This window comes from Manis javanica, chromosome 8, assembly GCF_040802235.1.
Source record: "Manis javanica isolate MJ-LG chromosome 8, MJ_LKY, whole genome shotgun sequence".
Lineage (NCBI taxonomy): Eukaryota > Metazoa > Chordata > Mammalia > Pholidota > Manidae > Manis > Manis javanica.
In genome coordinates this window covers 28,947,270-28,971,435 of record NC_133163.1, presented here as the reverse complement: position 1 = coordinate 28,971,435, position 24,166 = coordinate 28,947,270, and the positions used below count along the sequence as shown (strand labels likewise).

The following is a 24,166-nucleotide window of genomic DNA, read 5'->3' as shown; positions in this document are numbered from 1 at the left end:
CCCCCAGAAACTAATAGAGAGGGGAAGCCAGATGCTAATCAAACAATCACATTGTGGATGTCTAATTGCAAAAAGAGATAAGTGCTCCAAAGAGGAGGGACCCCATTATCTGCAAGTGAAAAGCCAAAGGACCCTGACCTGGTTTGGGGAGCAGTGAACACTTTCCCGAGGCAGTTAGGCCCAGAGGACATGCAGGAGTCAGCTAGAGGCGGAGTGGACACAGGGGAGAGGTTACAGCCCAGGGAACAGCATATGCAAAGGTCCTGCAATGGGATGGAGCGTGGTGCATTCTGGGAGGTGAGGTCATCCACGTGGCAGAAGAGGAGAGAAGGGAGGGAGAAGAGAAGGTAGAGATGATCAGGGATCAGAGCACACAGAACCAGAATGATGCTCACTTTGTTATGTACACCTGCATTATGGGGTGGGGGTCGGGGGAGAGTTGGGGGTGGGGGACCACCAGTTTTGCTTTCCATCCTCCCTTCCAAGAAATCTACATCCGGAGGAGCAGGGCCAGAAAAGCTGCCAGGCAGGGGTCACACTCCCTCAATGAAGCCCTGGCAGGCTCCTAAAGTTTGCCTACTGCAACTCCTTCATTTTCCTCTTCTCTCCACCAAGCTATCCATCAGCCGATTCCCTCCTAGAAGCATCAGAAGACAGTTTGAAATTCTCTAAGGCCTAAAATGAAAAAGCACCAAATAACTCAAGAATTCCAAGCTGTTTCCCCCAGCCATGCAGATGACTTGATTAGGTGTTTGGCTCCAACACAAGGCCCCTGAAACACATATTCCAGCAGTAGCTGCTGTGCATTAATGCTTATTCTGTAGCAGGCAGCGTGCCAGCACTGCACATACAGCATTTCCTTTGTCCCTCAGCGCCTATATGTCAGGTCCTATAATTGTCCTCATTTTCATATGAGGAGATGAAGGCACAGGCACAGGTAGAGGCCCTGATAAAAAAACTGCCCATTTCAGCAAATCCATGGGCCAGGGTTTGTATATGTGATCTTATTTTATCTTCTAGGTAGGCAGTATTTCCCCCAGTTGACCCACGAAGAAGTGGAGTTTGAGGTAGGTGCTAGTTAAGGGACCTGCCCAGGGTCACAGTCTGTGAGTGCCAGAGCATGAGTTGAACTCAGGTGTGTCTGACTTCATAAACACTACGCTTTATTGCTTCATATGCTTGGTAAGTAAGCACATACCTGTTATATTTGTCATACTTTTCCTTGGAAAAACTCAAGCCCATGGACCAAACAATAGTCCTCAAAAATGCCATGAGACTTTTCATCACACCCGTTCTTCCACCTGTATTTCCTTCTGTCTTACTGCCAGCCATCCATTGTGCACACCTTCTTAGCCCAGTTTAACATTTCTCATGAGGTAAGCTTTTTCTGCTAGCTAACTGTTGCATTTTTTTAATTGTATTTTTTTTAAACTAAGGCATAAAAGATCTAAAACTGCAAAGACTGCCCTATTTGGAGAGTCCTTCAGTCCACCTGCAAAATGGAGATACTAGGAATCTATTTACATCATAGGATTATTATATAGGATCATTCCCAAATGTGCAGTATAGAAAGTGCTTATTAAATTTTTAGCTCAACAGCTAATAATAGTAGTAATTATTATTATCATTAAATTAATATCTCTGCTTCAGGAAAAGAAATGAGTACAGAATATCACTTCTCCAATCATTCTTCTATATACTATTTGGAAAGTTATTCAGAGATTAAGAGGGGTAGAATGGTATAGTGGAAATAATATTTGGCATGAGATTGCCTCTATTCCAAACTTGGTTCTAATAGGTACTACTATTAAGCCTCTCTGGGCCTAATCTTTGAAATGGGTATAATAGTTATTATATTTTACCTAATTATTGTCAAGATGTTTTGTGAAAACACGGTCAAGTGTCTTCTGTGGCCTGATATGCAATGGGCATTCGGGAATACCAATCTCCCTTCATGAACATTGGCTTGCATGTGACATCTACGTGACAAGGTGGCATCAGCTGCCCTCCCCATGCATAGGCGCAGAAGAGACCTGGCAGGTGTGAGAGAATCCAGTGGGGTCTGAGCCACACTTTGACTGAGGGGTACCATGAGCTCACTCACTGCAGACACCACCTCATCTTGTGCTGGGTTCCAGTCACAGTTTCCTCAAATGAAAGTGTTTTTCACTGTGAGGACTGATAAGTCAGATATATAAGATTCCAAGTTTCAGGTAACTTGAAATTTGCAAGTGACTGGAACCAGGCTTTTAGCAAGTTTGCATAATCTAATATGGGCTCAGATTATTACAATACTTTGGGAAGAACAGGAGAAGGGTTTCATAGTAGAATCTCCTGGCATTCTGACTTATTTGGGAGGAAGCTCCAGATGTCCCTAAAACTTTGGAGGAGCTTGACACACCTGAAGATAAAGCTCAGAATAGAGCCCTTTCATCATAAGGGTCTCCCCTAAACCAGAAAGAGATCTCGCTAGAATACTGAAGGATCTTACTCAAATCCAGTTTATACTCATCTACAGTTAGAACAACTGGGAAGTCACCAGGTCTCACTCTGTGTGAGTAAGTAAGTTAGCAACCATGGGGGAGGTGTGCAGGTGGTCCTCCTTAGTCCAGGACCGTGGTGAGTGGCCCCATTAGAGTCCACAAAAGGCCACACCGAGGCTCTGGGGCCGGCCAGGTGGCAGAGAGAGGGACCAGCTTAAGGCCCATGAGTGAACCTCCCACTCTACCCTCCACAGGAAGAAGATAGCTGTGGAGGCCTGCCTTCACTCCTCTGCCCTTTCCCTGGGAAGCAGAAAGTGCCCAGGCCTGGGGCAGGAGGAGGCTGTTCGAAGTTCCCGTGCCCTCTCCAGGTTGTGTCTGCAACCTGATTCTCCATACTCTCTCCACTTTCATCTCACGGGCCAATTCTCCCCTCTCTCTTTGAAATGAAAAGTACTTTTCTCAGTGCATAAGCAGTATATTAATGTTCTATGAACTCCAAATAATAACAAAACATAAAGAATAGAAATCTGCCATGATTTGATCCTCCTTTCTCCCCAAGAGAACCTAAAGTTAACAATTTAAAGGTATTTCCAGAACCTTTCTTCTCCATACTTGTATGTACTATACATATGTCATTAATTGAACACAAAAATAAATACACATATTCTATTATAAAAATGTCATTTTATGATATACACCATTCTCGATATGCTTTGTTTAATATAGCAGGTGTTCAATGAGATTTATTGTATAGATGAGCCATAATTAATTTATTCAATCCCTACTGCAGAACTTTCACATTTGTGTCCAAACACCCTTCCAATAAGCATAATTATACATAAAAGATATAATTGAAATACAAACATGTAACAAAGATAAGAACAAGCATACTGCATATAGAAACATACTAACAAGCCACTCCTGCTGTGGAGAAGTGTTTCCGGTGCCCTCTTTCATATTTCATGGATATCCCTGCAATATAGTTGATAAAATAACCTCAGAAAGAAAACTTTCAGCCAAGCATTTCAGGACCTTTGGAAATAAAGGATGGATATCCTGCATTTGTTCCTAATGTTCTTATGTTGGCTTTAAGTCCTTGGCAGGGCAGCTTGACTAAGAAAAGAACCAGAACCAGAATCCAATAGTGGTAACAAAAGGCAACAATTGTGGATAGAAAAATAATCTGCATCAAATTCATCTTAGAACAGGAAGGACTAAGTGAACAGAGGAAGAAAGGAAAGACAAGAGAGAAGAAAACTGCTTCCTCCTGACGGTGATTTGGACTATTGTTGCCTGATTCTATAGTGCAGTAATTGTCAGTCTCTTAAAGGACATACTATTAGGACAGATTTCCCTTCCTTGTTCCTGGAGCTAAGCATGTAACCGTTTCCTTCCTGCCACATTCCTGGAAGAGTGTGAGGAGGCGGGGAACACCCCAGGCCGGGGAGAATGGGACTGTGCCCGCCCCGTGGCACTGCCGTGCCTGCTGCCCCAAGCCGTGCCCGCAGCGTGGGGAGGCCGCGGTGGCTGGAGCCGCTGCAGACAGAGCGCGGGGCCCACGACAGCCCACGGCGCAGCTCGGCCTCCCCGGGGCTTGAAGACAGTCACGCCAGTCCCCAGACGAAGACACTAACCGTCATGCGGGCTCCACCGGGGAAAAGAAACCCAGGTCTGTGGTCCCCGCGGTGCTAGCGGAAATGGAAAGGGCATTTGTGGCTTTCCCTCCTTTCCCAAAAAAGTGCTCAAATGCAGTCCTACTGCTCTGTGAACACTAACTGGGGCCTGAGGGCCTGGGGAGAACAATTAAGCCAGACACTGAGCGCACAAAGCCAAAAAGGGGTAAAAACCCAGACAATGGGGCTGAAGGCCGGCTGGGTGGAGGGGGGAGCGGATGTAATGATAGCAAGGAAGGAGTTTCAATGTGAACGAATACTAATTAGTGACATGGATATTAATGATGACAGTAATTAACAGGGGAAAGGAAGGGCTGTCATTGTCCCAGGGTGAGTAATCAATCTTGGCAGGTGATAAATAATGGTTCAGCAAGCTCAGCAGAAAGATAATCCGCCTGCCCCGGGGAGAGCTGTTGCTGATGCGGGAAACCTCTCCGTTTCCAGGCAACCCACAAAAGAGAACTATTTTTCTTTTGAGGGGAAAACAGGTTAGAGTCTCTCCCCCACCCCCAGCTTGGGATTACAGTCCTTATTTGATTTCTGCTTTGTTCTTCCTTTCCTAGGACAAATGTTGAACTTGTATAATTTGGAGGAAATGGACACACACACACACCAGCACACACAGACATACAGTCCTTTCTCTCAAAGAATGTGAATGAATAGGAGGGTTTTGATCCAAAGTTTAGTTCAGAGATGCCATCCAGGAGCAAGAGTGGGGAGAAGCTTAGAAGTCTTTCTTTTGAGGTTGAAATGTTGGGAACACGTGGGGCCCTGTCAGCAGAGCACAGAAAGAGTAGGATGCGGCCCTGACAGTTTGCCGTGCGGGGTTCACACGCCTTCCAGAAAGCCGGAGAGGAACAAAATGTCCGGGCACTCGGAACTGTCCTGGTCTCACTTCTGGTGACCAGTCACATTTCTGAGAAACTTAGTTCCTGGAACAAGGCAATACCCATTAAACCCCTCTGCTGGCTCTCCTGGCTTTCGGGGGGAATCCATCCTGGGAGGGCTCTTAGCAGACCCTCTCCACACACCAAGCCTCAGACCCATGGCAGGACTCAGACATCTGGAAATGATGCCCTTTTCAGGCTATTTTCCATCAAACATTCCATCCTGAGCTGACAGAGCCCCCTTCAAAGAACACTGGTTTTAAGAGAGATCTCTGAGTAACAAAGGTGAATTAACCAGAAGTTCAGAACCTTCCAGAAAATTGGACTGCTCTGCTCCCGTGTCAACTGTGCTGCCCTAAGAACTCTGGTTCTAGGTGCCACATTTTCAAAGGGAGGCAAACAGAAAGAACATATTCAAAGAATTATGACCAAAACAGTGAGGGACGCAGGCATGTTTCACCTGGAGAGGAAATCTCAGGGACACTGATAGTGCGTTGATGGACTGCTTCTAGAGTAAGAGGTCTGGGTTTGTTTTTCTGTCTTCAGAGGGCAAAACTAAGGCCAAAGAGAGGCATATAGAGGGGGATGAAGTTCTGTTCAGAGAAATCAAAGATGAGTTAACTGGAACAGGCTGACTGGGGGAATTTGTGAATTCCTAAGTACTAAAGTTTTTCTAAATGGAGATCAGAGTACCTCTTGGGTATAGTGGATAGGGCTCCTGTGTTGGCTAAGATAGAAGTAGATAAGCTGTAAAAGTTCCTTCTGATTCTATAGCATCTTACTATGCTGATGGACAGTGACTGTAATGGGGTATGTGGTGGGGACTTGATAATGGGGTGAATCTAGCAACCACAATGTTGCTCATGGACTTGTATATGAATGATACCAAAATGAAAATAATAAATTAATTAGTTAATTTAAAAAAAAGTCCCTTCTGACTCCTAAGATTTTATCTCAGTTAAGGTCATACTAAATGCCGAAACAGATAAATCCCAAATGTCTGAAGCTGTAACACAATAAACTTTATTTTTCAGTCAGGTCAGAACCAAAATGGGCATCAACTTTCATGGTTGTTCAGGATCCCAGGCTCCTTCCAAGTTGGGCTCCTCCTCCCCTGGGTTCTTAGAGTCCTGTCATTTCAAGCAGCAAATGGGGAACGAAAGGGTATAGAGGTGTGGAGGGTCACAAGGGAGTTTTATGGTCTGGGTTTGGGAGTGACATATGTCATTTCCACTCACATTCCATTGTCAGAACTCAGTCCACACCCAACTGCAGAAGAGCCTGGAAATGTTATCTCACTCTAGCCCAGGGCATAGGGAAAGCCATTTTGGTGAGCCCATGGAAGTTTCTGCCAAAGAAACGGACATTTTTATTTAAGATGCATCCATGTCAGAAACAAGTAGAAAATTTTTCTCAGGCACCTGTGAGCTCACCTGTATTGCTCAGACCTTGTCAGTTAGGGTGGGGAGCTGGAGAGGCATCTTCCCTCAGGTGTCCTGCGGACAGGTATGCCAGAACTTCACCGAGCCCTGCCTTGAGGAAGTAAGTCATCGAAATCTGCACACTCAGGAAGTCCCCTACAGATGCTCCCTAAAAATGTGGACCGGAAATCAACGTGAGTCACCAGAAGTGAACACTTTGGAAAAGAATGGGATTGTAGCTATAGAAGCATACTGCTGGATGAAAAGGTTTGGCTAGGATAGAAAATCGGCAGTATTAGCCAACTCTCCCAGTGTGTGCTAATTGGAATTAAGAGATTCTTAAATAAAACATGTTTCTTCTGCTACAGGGTTGAACTCCATGAAGTTTTCAGTTCCAATTGTTTTATCATTTCAGGTACTGACATTGTGCAGTGGCTTATGAAGAACCTTTCCATCGAGGACCCAGGTATGTGATCCTTAGCCCTGACTTTATCCCCCATGGTATCGTAAACATCCCATAACCAAGTCCCAAACTAGATCCTCCTACCCACCTGAGAACTGAGCTTGTAAATGTGAATTCCAAGATGTGGAATCACTTTATTTATAAATAAAATTAATTTATTTTCTCTGTGGAATATCTACCTAAAATTTAAATCTCCCTTTGAGGAAACGAGCAACTATTTAGAATGCCAAAGAGCCCAATACAATAACGTGTGAAATGAGATGAATTCTCGTTAGCCGCAGCAATTAAAGATAAGTTGTAGTGCTGTCACTGAACAGCCTTCTAGAGCCAGCTCTTAAAATTAGATTGCCTGATCCACAATTAAGATGTTTAATTATTTGCTAAGACTCCTTCTGTTTTCTGCTTCTGCAAGAAGTGAAGGAATGAGTTTTTTCAACTTTAATTCTGCATTTCAATTAGGAAAACCTTATCCAAAAACAACAACAAAACTCTGGCCAATAAAACAGTTTCCAAATCTGTCCTCCTACCAAAAAATAAGTAGTAAAATTTATTTCCACACTATAATTAGAAAATGAGGAGTTTCAGAGAAATGAAAATTCTAGATAAGTATTATCTTTGTTGTTAGTTGATACTTTTCTAAATTTATTATGCACTCCCTGTCTTAACTGACTATTCATGAAGCTTGAAGGTCATATTTATAAATATCCACTAATGTATTCTAATTTTCTGGGGATTCAACCTATTTGCCCCAGATTAAATGGCCTCCAATTGCTATGCTTTCTAAACATTTTTTTCCAGTGCCCTTTCTAGGTGTCTAACCTTCAGCTGTGATTTCTTGCTGGGATCACTATATAAACTTGGGATCCTGTATTTTAATCTGATGCTCCTGATATACCATTGACTATGATCAATACAATTTACATAGAGTTCAATTAAATATAGTTGCCAGAGATGTGAGTGCCAGAAAAGCAGGTCATTAATGGAAGTGACACTAGCCTTTTTCACCATCATGATTAATGGCTGCTCTCAAGACTAGTGAAAATTCTTAATTCTAGTAAGGTTCTTAATCCACAGGGGAAAACTATGAATGCCAAGCCTTTTATGGAAAGAACTGAAATCCACCACCCTACTGTTTCCCTTATGCAGCCTAGACTTCTGATGGTCCACTTGTAAAAACTGGATTGAGCAAGTCTCTACCAATTTAGTTACACGTACTTAGAGTCAACTTTTCTTGTGATTATGCTGCTGAACTAAGGAACACCTTTCTTCATGGTGGTCTTTTCCCTTCCAAGAGCACTGTTCCCTTCACCCTTCTAAAATAATCATTGTATCTCTGACATGTATTTTATTATTGTTGTCACTAGGAGTAAGTTGTTGTATTCTGAGAACACTGAGCCAGCTGGTGGTAGGAGAATAGGCTTCAGGAATCCTCTGACCCTGATATGAGAAGCTTCTTTGAAAGGTCTCAAATGAGAAAGGTCATATCTATGAAGGTCTATTCCATGGTGCCCTTGGGAGGACAGCAAGGTACTGGGGCCTGTTTGGGCTTCGGAGAAGTGGTTTTGCAAGGAAATAAGAACAATTCACCAGCTGGGACTAGAAGAGCAGAAATGAGGCAGAGGCCCTGGGAAGCTGGGTGTATCCAGCATTTGCTCCTCCCTCCCTTCTGCCCTCCCATCTGCCACATTTCTAAGCAAAACCTCAAAGAATGTTGTAAGAATTCTAGCTCCTGTATATATTGACAAAATGAAAGCACCTTCTTATTGGGTTTTGTTCTTCCTTCCCTGGGAAAGGAATAGCTGCAGGTGATGAAACCTCTTTTTTGCTGGACCCATGACTCTTGAAGCATACAGACTTTAAAAAGCAAACTGGTCATCACTAAGCAAATAAAATACAAATCCATTCATTCCGATTCTACCAGTGGCAAATATATGTTTCTTCCAAAAACAGATAGGTAGTTCTAAACAAGCAACATGAATTACATACAGCATCTTGAAAAGTTTGCAAATAAAGCCAAAACAAGTCACTTTAAAAAATTCAGAGCTTATTAAGTTAATTATTCCTAGAGACTCCTTATGCAATAATTTCCACATCCAAAAATTAGTTTTTACCAGTTAGCATCCTTTTCTATTTGTGACAGATTGTCATACATGATAGAACCATTTAGATTTCTTATTATTTCTTAGCTCTACTCCAAATAAATGTAAACTCTTAACTGCTTTACATGAATCTATCTATAGCCGATGCCAAGTAACAAAAACAACAGGTTGGTAGTGGTAAAAGTATCAATGTTTCCATCAGGTTGGCCTCCCTTGGCCACGGATCACGGCACTGCCCTTCCTCCAGTTGTCTAAGAAAGGGCTGTTTTTACTCTGTCCACAAGAGAACGGTGATGCCCTCCTTATCACTGGTGGTACTGTCAGATCAGGGAATGCAATATGAGTCCAAGATCTTTATGGGCAGTGAAGCTGCCTGCTCATTGCTGGAGATGATTAAAATGATGAAACTAAAAATATCAATCAGCGCTGCCAACACTTACTGAGCACTCACCTGCCCCAGACCCTGCAAAGCCTTTTTACATGAAACGTCCCAGTTAAGTGCAGATTTATCTGTGCCAACACCCATGCTCTTAACTGTGAAGCTAGACTTCCTTCTAGAAGTTGTGGAGAGTGTGAAGCAACGTCAGACTCTCAGAACTTAGATCCAAAGGCGTCCCAGATGCGTGGCGGCCCTTCTCAACCTCTGGTGTCTCCCAACAGCCCAATACAGTCATATCATTAAGTTATCAATCAAGCAGTCATGCAGTTATCTGGGAGTGATGGCAGCTGACTTCCGGTTGCCTGTGGCTCTCCCTGTTCACATTTCAGCCACATAGCCCTGCATTAGCTCCCTAATCACTTCTCTCTCTATGCCGTGTCCTTGCAGTTGAAGCAATACACTTGGGAAGCCTTATAGCTGCCCAGGGCTACATCTTTCCAATCTCAGACCACGTTCTTACCATGAAGGATGATGGCACCTTTTATCGTTTCCAGGTAGGCCTGCCAGATCTTCCTCCTGAAGAATGTTTCCTTTTCTTCATCATATGATCTCAGATTAGGACTACCTAAAAAACTGAGGGTATTTAAGGGAGCAACCCTTATCTCCCACCAGCACCGGGAAAATGAAGCCAACTTATCCGGGCCACTTGTTGCTCCACTTGAATAATTGTAAAATGCCCTCATGGAGAACCTACTACTGTGGGGGCATTTTACACACACATCTGATGTCTCCCCATTTATTCTGAAGAACAAATTTTGGGGTCATTAATATCTCCCATTTTACAGATGAGAAACCTAAGGTGCTCAGAGATTTAATGCGGCATTTAGTAAATCTAGGAGGCAGACTTGATCTGACTCTAGGTCAGCCTTGATTTCCATCAAAGTTCTTGATCTTTCTATTATATCAGGCTGCCTTCCTGGTGTGAAGTTCCTATTGGTTCCTACTAACCTTTCCCACCCATTTTCCATTCCTTTCCTCAGACCCTGTCCTAGAAGGAATTGGAGCAGAGGATAAGTGGTGGTGTCAAGGGCAAAACCAAAGGGTTTGGGATTGGAGCTTTTCAGACAAAGAGGACAAAGGATGTCTCAGTCTGCTTGGGCTTCTGTAACAAAATCCCATAGACTGAGTGTTTAAACAACAGAATTTATCTCTCACAGTTCTGTAGGCTGGAAGTCCAAGATCAAGGGGCCAGCAGGGCTTGGTTGTGGGGAGAGCTGTCTTCCTGGCTTTCAGACAGCCCTTTACTTCTCACTGTGGACTCACATGGTAGAGAGAGAAAGAGACTGAGCTCTCTGCTGTTGCCTCTCATAAAGATGCTAATCCTATCAGATGTGGGCCCCACCCTTATGACCTCATTTACCCTTAGTTACTTCCTTACTCCAAGTACAGCCATTCTGGGGATTAGAGCTTCAATGTATTAATTTTACAGAGCCGTAGTTCAGCCCATAGAAAAAGATTAAAGGAACTTGGAGCTTATGTACCCAGAAAACCATGCCATTCTGACTTTTATATTAGATTTCTGTTGTCCTGGGATAAAAAATTTTTGCTCTATAAACCAGCATTTCTCATTTTCATATTTATTTTCCTTACCTTGGATTTCATTTTTTAATACCTAGGTTAAAATGTTGACTAGCCTCAGGTGTATTAAGAACAGGAGGTAGTTGAGGTGTGGTGTCAGCACAAAGGAGATGGGGGCGGAGACTGTCACAGGGAGAGGTCTTCACTGGGGGTGAGAGGGCAAGTGCCAGCATGCCTGAGACCTGATACATGTGCTCTTTTGCAGGCCCCATACTTCTGGCCTTCAAACTGCTGGGAGCCTGAAAACACTGACTATGGTGAGCCGTGGAGCCAGGCCCACAGTTAGCGTTAATCTTGGGAGTGTGGACAACAAATGCTTGGTGTCTGGGTGACCAGTGCATGGGGAGAAGGGGTCTTTACTCTGCCTAGTCCTTTTTCATATAGTTGATATGTAATAAACTGCCTGTTCCACATAATGAAGAAAAGCAGAGCACACTGCAAGATGCAGCCCTTGGGGGGGAACAGAGAAAGGGGAGAAAAGCTCTCTTAAGGGTGGCTGATATGTTCATTCCATGAGGCAGTGGGGAACTAGGATGGTGACTGCTGACCACACCTTCCTGGGGTGGATTTCAGGGAGGGCTGGATCGAGGGGCCACCTCCCCCAACTCTTTCTAACTTTACAGACTTATTTATAATTCATTGGTGGCTTTGATAATCAGCAGTTAGGTGAAGAGAGACAGACCAGGGAGGGGAGTACTGAAGTTAGCCTGGGCTAGGAAAATAAAGAGTGGGTAAAGTTGTGGGCTGGGCAAGCAAGGAGTTAACTTCTATCCAGACAGAGAGCTTAGACTCTTACCATATCCTCCCCATGGAGACTTTTTAATATTGCTATGTGACAACCCTCTAAAAAAGTGTTATTCTCTCTATACTCCACATAAAGACCCTGAGGCCCAGAAAAGCCACCTCCTTACTGACTTACTGTCACCCTGTATTCTGCTTGTCTGTAAACCCAGCTGATTGTAAGCTCCATGAGGGCAGGGACTGGTCCACTTTGTTCATTCTCATAGCCCCCAGTGCACAGTGCACACCTGAGGCATAGCTGGCACTCAGTAAATATCTGCTGGTGGTTCTGGTTCTTTATTAAAGGTAATTAACAGACACTTAGTAGAGGCAGCAGAATTTGAACTCAGATCTCCAAGGCCCATTCTCCTGCCTTGGTCTGCCCCTCTGCACAGAGTCCTCATCACTGACAGCTGCTGGGGCAGTCCACGGGGCCCTCCTTGGGAGTGGGACACTCCGTGAGCCTCTCCCTAGGCTTTGTGTAGGATTGCGTGCACAGGAAGGCAGAGGCAGCCGCAGGGCACAGGAGGGAGGTGTGCAGGTGGGCGGTGTTCAGGGAAACATGTCCAGGAGAACTTGTGATGAGCTACACCCTCTGGATTACCCGGTGGAAGGAGGGGAAACCAGCAGTTAGGAGCAGAGCTGAGGATGGAATGCCAACCAGTCATTGCCTAAAAAAGCTACCATCATTCTCTTTCCAAGTCTGGAGAACAGCCCTTATGCAGAGGGCAGGGCTCTCTGATGTCGCATCAGCTCTCTGCAGGCACCACTGCAGGTCCCTCTGGAGCTGCCCCGTGCCCTCAATGATGTGATAAGCGAATCCAGCAAGGCTTCTGGCTCAGGACCACAGCTGCATTTCACTGCTCATAAAACAAGTACTTCTGGGGCTGAAATACTGCACACAAAAGCCCGGCTTGGAATTTGAATAATCGTAGCTCAGTTCCATGCTGCAGCCATGTGCCCTTGTGAATGTGAAAGCAATATTCTTCCAGACAATGGAGAGGGAGGGAGGATGGCGGGGCCAGTTAACTAGGCCCAAGTAAGATTTAAATATTTACTCGACTATAAACCCATGAAGCTTAGGCCATCGTACACTGAGTACAGCAGGGCATTATTTCCCTTTCTCTTCAGGTTTTCTCCACTTCATAATTTTAGTTGTGCAGCATGAATAGTGATAAAATTAATAATTTATATCAGACACTCTTTAAAACAAAATTGTTTTGAATTCCTATGCCTCAATTTTGGCAAATCAGATGGAAAAGTCAAGGTGCAGGCTGCAAAAGTATTCATCAGCATTTCCAAAGCAGTTTAGTTAGTATTTGCCAAGAAAACTCAGCAAAGTGGCTCCAGGATCAACTGGCTGCATTAGCTGTGTGATCTTGTCAAGGGAGTTAACTTCTCACAGGTCCTCTCTGACCTTCCATCCTTCTCATTCTATTGTTTGCCTACCATTCGTCTATCGTCTCTTCTGGATAGCATGGCACATGTGTCTCAGAAACCATATTTTCAAACCAAAATAACAATAATAGTAATAGTACTTGTCTCTTAGTCAATGTTAACTCCTTACTGTATCATTACTACTAAGTGGTGGTTAATATTATTCCTACTAAGGTAAAATTTGATATTATTATTCCTTCGGTGGCCCTCTTGCTAGAAAAGATGTGAAACTGAAGCTTAAAGTTCAGAAATAGGTGGACTGAGGAAGAAGCAGAAACTTTTCATTCAACAAACTTTTACTGATTGCCTATCTGTGTCAACCTTTATGTCACAGATCTGAGTCAGTCAGTCTTGGCCTCCACAGAGCTCAGGCTGCCGGGGGGCAGCATGATGGGGGTGAGCAGAGACTGGTGAGGAGTCGGATCTGAGTATTCAAAGATTTCATGTTGATGAAGAATGATTAAAAGTTTGGGTAGCCTGCATAGTCAAGGAGAGACATTTAGAATTCAGCTGCCCTAAGAGCCACCGGCGGTCCCCAACAGTGGGGAAAGACCTGGAAAAGTTCCCTCATCTATAAAATGAGGATAATAACAGAACCCACCTCGGAGGGTTATTATGAGGATGAAGTACATGATCTCTCGGAAAGTGTCTATAATGATACATGACACTCAGGAAGCTCCATGTCAGTGGTAGCTGCTATTATAGTGATCCTCCTATACCTGCAACAGTGCCTGGCACATAAGAGGCACTAAATAAAAATTTTAATGGGTAACTGAATGAGTAAATGGGGCAGTGAATGTCGTGGTGGAAAGAGCTCTGAACTAGACCTCAATTGTCATTCCACCTCCACCACTAACTAGCGCCTGGGTAAATCACATCACCTCTCTGGGCCATTAATTTTCCCATATGTCAGTGAGCGGCTCTGAACTTGATGGTCACCAAAGTTAATTCCAGCATTAAAATATCACTCTTCTACCAAGTAATTAAGGGTATGAAGAAAATAGAGAAATTCATGTTTTACATGTTCTCTAGTTGAAGAAATTTAGGTAAACGGTGTCACTAGTAAAGATAGAAAATTTGTCAAAGGAGTCAGGTTTTTAAGTATATTGAAATAGGATAAGTTCAACATTTTTAAAAGGTCTAATTGCACATATAATATGTGAATCCATTCACTTAGTAAAACTTTTTAATGTTTTCTGTTTTTATTCTCTTTTATTTTATGGTAAGGTGTGGTGAGCTTGAGGTGGCAGTGGGTCATCCAAGCAGGTTGCCAGTGAGGTGGGCATGCCAGGTATGGGTATGAGAGCAAGGAGACAAAGATTTTTCAGTGAGAAATTATATACCCAAGAGAATCCAACATCTGAGTTAAAACAGGTCACCCAGATACCCCTGTAGGACTGACTGTTGTGGCCAGTAGGCATGTGGTTGGTTAGACATTAGAGCAAGTACTGTGAAGGCACCATGGCGGTGCGGACAAGCTGCAGGGAAGCTCTGTGCCCAGAAGAGGTCCATGCCACAGCTGTGTCCTCCCTCTCTAGTGTGATGAACAGACTCCCTAATAGGTGACATTGGCCACTGGGGAAGCAGGCTGAGAGGATGTGACCATGTGACTTGCGGTCCGTGGCAATGGTACCAGCTTTGCATTCCAAACAACCTGACTGGCCCATTTTGACCCAGGTGGGTTGGAAGTTTCTCAGGATGATTTGGCCTAAATGAAGCCCATAGTTCAAATCTGGGTTACACTTTCCTGGGCTTTGTGTTTGACCAATACGAAATACTGCCTGAGGCAGCAGCTGCCACCTTCACTGGCCTGTACTGCTCCAGGGTCATTGAGACCAGGCCTCCTGGAGCCGGCAACATGCCAAGGTTCCTCTTCAGGTTGCCCCCAATTCCACAGGCTGCCTAACAGTGGTCTAAGAGACTGAAGGAGGCACCTTGTGATAGGGCAGACACCCCTTTATCAGACATAAGGAAGAGTGCATCTGCCTGGTTCACTGGAAAAGTTAATAAGTGGAGAATCCTAAAAAAAAAGTGGTACATACTTTAATCACTTCATATTAATGAAAGAAACATTCATTTGACAGCTTTTTGAGATCAGGCCAAAGATTCTCTTTGCTTATGCATTCTAATAATTTGAGTTTCTTTCTTAAATAAGCCACACTCAAAATAAACCATCCAGTTTTGGCATCTTTAAAGTGCATCAAGAATTTAAAAACACTTTGAAGCAATCTGTATGTTGACCCCTTTCAGATTTTTATTATTTTTTCCCATTTTATCTTACCTGTACCAGACTCATTAGCAATTGTCTCAGCCAACTCTCTTTAAACAAGTTGTTCCAAATCATTCAACTGGGTCTTCATAGAAACAACTCTCTTTTCACATTAACTTCATCAGTGCATGTAATATTTAGTGAACTCACATTATTAAAATTACTGGTGTGCCCTAATGGATCTGTGGCATCTTGCTGCACTGATGGACAGTGACTGCATTGGGGTATGGGTGGGGACTTGATAATATGGGTAAATGTAGTAACCATATTGCTTTTTCATATGAATCCTTCATAAAAGTCTATATCATACCTTAATTTAAAAAAATTTTTAATAATAAAATAAATAAATAAATAAATAAAAATAGAATTACTGGTGTGCCTGGCATAAGCAGATTTGAGAACAAATACAACTGGCTCTAATACATATACACCTCAACTGGTGTGAGCAGAAGTGTGGGCATACCAGACAAGGCTGCTGGCCACAGGTTTCCAGCATATCATAGGCTGCCATCAACAAATTTTTCAGACCACGTGAAGGAGGTTGGTTAATCCAGCCAAGAGCTGACTTAATCTCCTAGTGTAATTAGGTTGTCAGACAACAGGTCAGCCCCAGGTCCTCTCTGACCTTCCCGCCTGCTCATTTTGTTGGTCACATACCATTCATCTGTTGTCTCTCCGGGATAGTTCCACACAGCACTGGGAAAAGAGGGAGATACTGAAGAGGCAGAGGTAGGCAGAAAAGGGATGAAGGCCACGTGTAAGAAAGAATGCCCTGGCGACTGAGGCTAAGAGCCCTTTCTTAGCACGTAACGAGGCCCAAACTGTCTTCCCTTTCCGCTGTCCACTCACTCCACCTGGCAGGCCAGGCCCGGGTGCAAGGTGCAGGGGTCCGAGTGTCCTCAAGTCTCTGGCCCTGAAGAGCCTCAGCCTAGAGCAGAGGGCAGCCTAGTAAACCCACAGTTACAGGGCACTGCAATTAAGTTCCATGGTTGAAGATGGTAGATGCTATCCGGAACACAGCTGAGTCTTCAGAAATTCATAGGAATCCAGATAAACAGAGGGAAAGAAGAAAGAAAAGGGAAAGGCTTTCCATGCAGGGGACACACCCAGAAAGGTGGGGAGCTGAAAGGGGTGGGTAGCCTCACATGCCTGAGGGAGGGAGGGAAAAGGCTGGCCAGATATACAGAGATTGGGTCTTAGGGAACCAAACATGCCACCCTATGAAGCCACCCTGTGACCTTTCTTCTGAGGTCACCAAGGAGTCGATGCAGGGAGTTTAGGCATGAGGGCAGGTCCTATTTGTGAAAGATCACCCTGATGGAGGAAGTCTGGGGTGAAACCAAGTGAGGAGGATGAAAGGGAGTTGTCAGAGCTGGAAGATGGGGTCCTTGTCTGATCCTAACCTGCAGAAAGAGTCCTAGAGGTCAGGTGCCATGACTTCCATATGTAAACAACGCAGTGCTGGGCACCTAGAAAGGACTGGCTGGCTGGATGAGTGGATGGACAAATGGATGGATGGATTTAGGATTGCACCACAGGGCTATTTTGTACATGTTGTAATTTCTCTTCTTCCCTCAGCCATCTACCTCTGTAAGAGGACAATGCAGAATAAAGCCAGGCTGGAATTGGCAGATTATGAAGCGGTAAGTCTGATTATTTTCCAGGATAGGTGTGGGAGGAGAGCAAAAACATACCTGCAGCTCTGTGTCAGCTTCTGTTTCTCCTTTTTTCTCTCCCTGACCCCTTTCAGACAGTGGAAAGGAGGAAATCTCTTCTGTTTCTCCTCCTTTTTCTCAGACCCTTAGCACTGCAATAAAAGTGCATGTTTATAAAGAACTCTCAAAACTCAGCAAGAAGAAAACAAACAACTCAATTTAAAAACGGGCCAAGGACTTGAACAGACACGTCACCAAACAGGACATAAGGATGACAAATAAGCACATGAAAAGATGTTCAATACCATTAGCTGTTAGGGAAAAACTGAGTAAATCCACCATGAGATACCTCTATACACCTATTTGAGTGGCTAAAATCTGAAAGTACTGATAGTGCCAAGTGGGAAGGCAGAATGGCACAACCACTGTGGAAAAGGGTTTGGCAATTTCTTATGGAATTAAACATATACTTACCTTATAACCAAGCAATCCCACACCCACATACATTCCTTAGAGAAATCATAACTTATGCCCCCACAAAACTTGTCCATAGCAGCTTTATTTGTGATAACAGAAAGCTCAGGATAACCCAAGTGCACTTTTAACAGGTAGACGGTTTAACAAAGTGTGGTACGTCCATACAATGGACTAGCATCTGCACTGAAAAGGAGCAAGCTACTGATACACACAACCATTAGATGAGCATCAAGGACATTATCTTGAGTGGAAGAAGCCAGACTCAAGATGACAAACTGCACGATTCCACTTAGGTGACATTCTTATAAATACAAAACCATTATGAGGGAAAAATAGATCAGTGGTTGCCAGAAGTTATGAGTGGAGGTAGGATGTGGCTATGAAGAGATAGCATAGGGATTTTTTGAGGATGATGGAATACTCTATATTCTCATTCTGATGGTGGTTCCACAAATCTGATCTGTACATGTGTCAAAATTCTTTGAGCTGCACATCAAAAGGGGGGTAGGCAAATGTACAAAATTTATTTAATTTACCATATGATAATTTTTAAATCTACTATATGATAATTTTTTAATTGCATTATTATGTCCAAGTCCCTTGTACTTGGCAGTAGATGCAGAATTTAAGGACCAAATTCAGTACAGAAGATATATGTCCTATGAAGTATATACTTTCCCAGCTTTCCTCTTCTTCCACCTTCTTTCACAAGATTTGAATCCTTGCAAAAATTAGAGGCCCTACCACACTCATATCCACTCCCACTGAACAGATCCAAAGCACAGAGAACTTGAAGACTCACAGATAATTTTTTTAAATATTATAAATTGTAGGTTGCAGACTCTTTCCACCAAACCAAACTTCAAGGGTCACAGAGAAACTGAGAGATTGATCATATTTTCACATACCCTCCAGAGGAGGCATTACTGAGCCATGAAATGACTGAAGGGGCAACTGCTCAGAGGAGGGACAACATTAAGGGAGTGAAGAATCCTTCCCCAGATACCCCAGCATTGACAGTACCTTCAAATGTCCCTCCCACATGGGCAGCCTCAATCTTCCAACACAAGCATGAGGCCCACTTCAGCAGGTCTTCTCATTCTTGAGTACCTGTGCTCAAGCCGACCAACCCAACGGAGACTCTGCTCCCCTCTCCACAGCCCAGGGACAATGTGCATGCCCCTGAAGAGCAGGACCAGTGCATGGCCCTCCACCCTGCTGACCCCACTGGCATCACAGGCTTGTGAATGGGGCAGAACAGTCCTGTAGGAGGTGGGGCAAGAGTGTTCCTGGCCTCGGTATCTGGCTAAAGACCAGTGGGAGCCCTTAAACATAAATATGTTGGAACATTATGAGCTTCCCAAACCAACCCTAGCATGGCCGTCCCATGGGGCTGAGATCCTGGGCACCCCGTCCTGCCCCATCTGCCCTCTTATGTGCCAGCAGTACCCCTCTTTCAGAAGACTGCTATCTTACTCCACGCACCCCATGCAAGGCACTTTAACTTCAACAGGACTACATCCCTCCCCCAACACACCCTCCAGAAAGGACCGACTGCAGAAGCATGTGGTCCCTCCATCCTGTTTCTCTTTTTCCCATATTTTCCATGTTTTAGAAAAGGTCCTAAACAGAAATAAGATGGCATCAGCTCTGATGTATTTTACTCAGTTTTCTTTGGTCTTGCCATATAATACTCTGCTTTGGTATTTGTAAAGGATATGGCATTAAGATGTTCTTTCAGGTAGAAGTTCCGTCTAAGAGTGGTTAGAAACTGAAAAAGCACTCTGTTTTCAAAATTCAGTAGTTGCATTCATTTTTCTGATGACTTATTCTCTTTGTAAAAACAAAAATCAGCAAAGACGGGAGAGAAAATAACCTGCAGTCCTTTTCCCCTAAGCTTTTTTCTGTGCATACGTTTTTTTCTTTACAAAAAAAACTTGAATTATACCACATTATTATGTAAGCTGCTTCTTTCCCCAATCATATACTCTAAATATGTTGGGAATCTCTACATGTCAGCAATACTAATCTACATTACCATTTTTAATGGCTGCCTAGTATTCCACAGTATAACTGGGTCATAATTTATATAACTACTCTCCAGTTGACTGGCATTTAGATATTACCAGTGGGAGAATAGAAGAGACCTTTTTTTGAGGTATTTATACACCAAGCCTTGGTAACAATTGAGTTTACATGTATTGATCTTCAACTGAAGCTCTTTTATATTAATAATCCAGCAATGAGGATAATCAATTCCTGTTGGCATGAGTTCTATGAAAATACATGGCATAATGTGGGCTCTTGCCTTTGCATTCTGTCAGAATTAGGCAGATCATTAAGGGATCTGTCAAATGCCCCTCCTCATTGTCCTAAGGTGCCACAAGGTAAGTCTACAAACCTAGAGAAAAGGCTTCTCCTTTCTTCTTCTAAGAGCAACTCTGAATAACTTTTCTCTTTTCCTGTTTTGGGGCTTTCTTTTCATGAATATCACAAACGTAGACACTCCCTTGTTTCCCACTTTTGAATCCAGACCTTCAAAGGGATTAATGCCAGGTCCTCTGCATCCTCCTTTCCAGCCACCTTGCCAGCCCCCTGCTTCCTGGAAAATGAGTCCTGAGAAATCCTTTCTTGGTTTTGCTCTCTGCAATGTCCAATAGGTTGCAAAGACCTCCTTCTCCCTTCCCCAGATCCTGCATGAATAGCCACAAACCATTCTCCCTGTCTTCAGTGGCCTTTATGACAAATGCTGTGCGAGTTGTGTTCCTGTAAAACACTCAAGAAAAGAGGAATCAGTGAGCCACAGAGACTTCAGGCTTAATGGGTGTGTAAATGAATATTAATAGTTCTGTTCTGTACAGCAGGGTCTGGTGCAAAGTCAAATTGCATTCATATTCAGTGGATTTAAAGTAGGGCCCTGCTATTTTGTTGGGAGTAACCAAAATAGATGGCTGCCTTGTAGAAAGCATAGGTGGTGGTGTGCAAACTTACAATGATTAATGCCTTCTTGTTGATTTCCATTTCTCATTAGGAAAACTTAGCAAGACTCCAGAGGGCCTTTGCAAGGAAGTGGGAATTCATCTTTATGCAAGCAGAGGCACAAGTCAAGTAGGTGAACTTAACAGACACCCTTGAAAAGAGAAAAAGGCTCTCTGGAATTTGGAGGTTGTGTAAGTGGAATTACCGAAGTGGGTTCCAGTCTACAGCCAGCCAGCTGTGGTTAGATACTGTCATCTCTCATGAAGGCAACTGAGTAGAAATCAAAGTCAGGATAGATAAGTTTTATCTTTGTAACCAAGGCACACTAAGGTAATTTCAAAAGCATGTGTTCCAGGGGGCAATGGGGTTCCTTCCAAATGTAGAACTCTACTTAAAGGAAGATCTGTCCATTTCCCTAAGAGATTTCCAATTATTCTGTGCTCAGAGGTTGAACAACATCAGACCCACTTTACCTGCAGGTCTGGAGATACTGTCTTCATAGGGAAACGTACTGGAGTTTCAGGAAGCCAATAAGTAGCCCCTCCCCACAATCTCCCAGAGGAGGGGTTCAGAACCAATCAAAAGTAAGGCACACAGAAGCCTGCCATTTGGAGTCCAAAATGTCAGATTATTACTGACAATAGCTAGATCATAGGGCATGACTGTGGACCTGGGACCACAGATCTTTACCCTGGAACTAAACTCACCCATCCTGAGCAGACCTGGATATCTGTCGGATCCCCCTGCTACACCCCTGTTGCCAGGGCAGAGTTGATCCCTGTAAGTTTACTGCATGCAGAGAACAGATGTCCTGAGAACAGGCTGGCCCAGACAGGACCCCAGAACGACTGACCCGAGCTTCCTCAATGTCTTCTTTCAAATCTGCCAATAAGTAAAATCACTCTTCCTCCCCTGGAGGACAAGATGAAAGGAGAAAAGTTGGAATGTTTTTCCCTTTTTTCCCCTCCCAGGGAATATAGTGGAAATTCCTTCTTCTCTTAAGAAACATGAGAAGTGGGCAGTAAATGTCCCCCAACCCACAAACAGTTGCCAACCAGACCCTTTTAATTCTGGTAAATGGAGCTGCTCAGGTAGAGTTCTCTTAGCCTTTCCAGCGATGGTCTCTGATGCAGAAGAAAGTCTTAACAGAAGAAATTGGACAGAGGAGAGGTGGGAAAGGGATGCTGAGCTGGGGGGAGGCAGGACCCCTCCTCTGGGCCCACCTGTACCTGAGCAGACCCTCACAGTCCATGGGCAGGGTTGCAGCCCACGGCCTAGGGCTGGGCCTCACACTGTGTGGGTGGACTCTGATCACAGGTATGGTCAGAGTCAGAAAATGACATGAGACCACCGGGTCCAGGGGTGTGCACGGCGCCACTGATCACACCCTCCTTCTGCAGCTTCAGCCCCCACCCCCCACTGCTCCTGGGATGCTACACACCTGCCCACCACACTGGTGCTCCAGGCAGCTGGAGGAGCCCTGGTCCCAGAGGAAGGAGAAAGCAGGCGGGCAGGAGAGTAGGTGAGAAGGTGGCAGAATTGAGGCTATGTACTCAGAAGCCGCTGGGAAGCCAAGAGGAGTGCTAATTTGTAATTTCAGGATCACACAGCATCACACGGTATAAAAGGACAGAAATTGTCACTTTGTACATATATGGTATTTCTCGATTAACTTTTTTGATTAACTCTGTGATTGCATTATAATTGTGGGCCATTTAAGTACACAGTAATTATCACAAAAATCACGGGGTGATTATAGTTTATTTCAGTCCAGTAAACTAAAATGCTCCCAAGAGAGCCAAGAACCAGAAGCTACACGGTAATTAATCTGAGTTCCTTTTTACATAGAGAATATGAAGTAATATGGGCTTCTTTTTAAAAAGCTTCTTCTTATCTATGTTCCTCATCAGAACATAAAGCATCTGTCTTTGTCACCTGTAATTTCCCCCTCGCAGTTTGTGCCTCCCCCAGCTGAGGCCAGTGATATTTGTGTTCTGGATCACGTCACACATGAGGGCTATTACTCTGCTTTTAGAAAGCATTTAAGTGACTTTTATAACATGTAATTGCAGCATTTTGAAAGCATTTCTACTGATTGTGAATCTAAAGCAAACTTTTAAGTTTGAGGATAAAACTTTACAAGCCTATGGTTATATTCCTTCCTATAATTTAATAGGTAGAATCCCCTTTGATGGGGGACTTGTCAGTGAGTAAGTCCATTCTTAATAATGTAAATCTTAATCATTCAAACCGACAGTGCATATTTGTTCCCTCAATGTTCATTCCACATGCACAGTCATGTGCGATCTAACCTAAAATAAGTTCTCTTATCATGCATGGACTTCTTGAGGTTTCCTTACGGGAATTGTCCCCCCAGACGTTAGAGCTCTGTAGAGAGCAGGGACCACATGGTGCCAATAGCCCTTGTGTGTTAACTAACACTCCTAGAAACAGGAGCAGAGAACTGGCACAAGGGCCAAGGAGGGAAAACAGAAGACAACAGCCTCTGATTTGCTTTCTTAACTCTTTCAGGATTGATCGGAAAAAGGACAAGACAGAAAGGAAAATTCTGGATAGTCAAGAACGGGCCTTTTGGGATGTCCACAGGCCAGTGGTAAGAAAACTCTGCTTGGTTCTCCAAGTTCTTTATTTTTAATTTTCCCTCTCTTCACTTGAAAGAAAAGACTGTCTTTAGCCACCAGGTGTCTCATTCTTAAGAAAATTGCTAAGCTTTGTGAAATTGGTTTGCCATTCAGTCAGTATAATCTCAGCAGATTTTCTGGATGTCAGTTTCACCTTTTAAAAATTACCCACCCATGAAAATACAGAACTGGAAAAGGGAAGTTGTGAGAATTCCACCTGGGGACCTTTGGGCCCCAGAAGTTTACAGCCCCACACTAAGTAATTTCCATTTCGAGTCTCATTCAACTTCAAGTCTTAGAATACTCTGTCTCCAGTGCAGCTGGTTCTCATTACACACGGTCGTTCTGTTCTGTTCTGCAAAGTGGTCCCCAACGCTGAATTAGCGAATGCTGAACCATTATCCTGGGAGACAAACAGGGTGAGCCCCTGCAGCCTCCAGTCACAGTATTTTCATCAACTGATCGACACATAACCTTGTTTAAAGCGTGTTTCTGTTTAAAGACACCTTTTTAAAATAACTGTTGATTCATTAACATTGAGTTCACAACCAACAGCACTGCAGCTCATGGGTGAGGGTAGCTTATCTACCACATCTCTCTGCTCCTCAAGGCAGATCACAACCTTCTTGCACTTAGGAACACAGCACAGCACTTCAGCACTACGCATGGGCTCCTTTTTAAACAGCAACATTACCAACAAAAAAGCATAGAAATGTGAAAAACCTGGTGCTGAGTAGACTGTGAAAAGGGCACTGGTTAATAGCAAGAGATGAAACAAGAAGACAGGGTACTGGTTGGTTCAGCCTTGCTGGGAACATGCACATCAGGCAACTCAAAATTTTTGCTGTTCTGTGCACATCCACAAAGGACCATGAATGTACTAT

The 24,166-nt window shown here is 43.8% G+C and overlaps 1 protein-coding gene and 1 long non-coding RNA gene across 8 annotated transcripts in view; one reads left to right on the top strand and one right to left on the bottom strand.

The window, feature by feature from the left end:
- The window catches only part of RGS6 (regulator of G protein signaling 6), a 530,176-nt gene that overhangs the window by 432,616 nt on the left and 73,394 nt on the right, over positions 1–24,166 (top strand). For 4 of the 7 annotated variants that reach the window (XM_073242183.1, XM_036998060.2, XM_073242186.1 and 1 more), the window contains exons 1-7: positions 3,918–4,152; positions 6,880–6,930; positions 9,853–9,959; positions 11,249–11,300; positions 17,108–17,172; positions 20,693–20,769; positions 23,173–23,254. In XM_073242183.1, the coding sequence (XP_073098284.1) occupies positions 3,933–4,152; positions 6,880–6,930; positions 9,853–9,959; positions 11,249–11,300; positions 17,108–17,172; positions 20,693–20,769; positions 23,173–23,254 (654 nt within the window). In that variant the 5' untranslated portion in view covers positions 3,918–3,932. Of the gene's footprint in view, positions 1–3,917; positions 4,153–6,879; positions 6,931–9,852; positions 9,960–11,248; positions 11,301–17,107; positions 17,173–20,692; positions 20,770–23,172; positions 23,255–24,166 lie in introns of those variants that run through there. The other 3 variants (XM_036997960.2, XM_073242184.1, XM_036997925.2) reach the window with 1 other exon arrangement.
- On the bottom strand, positions 6,050–6,628 carry LOC118968313 (uncharacterized). Its single transcript, XR_005055945.2, has 3 exons — positions 6,477–6,628; positions 6,282–6,391; positions 6,050–6,173 (listed from the first exon to the last, which is right to left on the bottom strand). It is a non-coding gene; the product is annotated as an uncharacterized lncRNA (long non-coding RNA).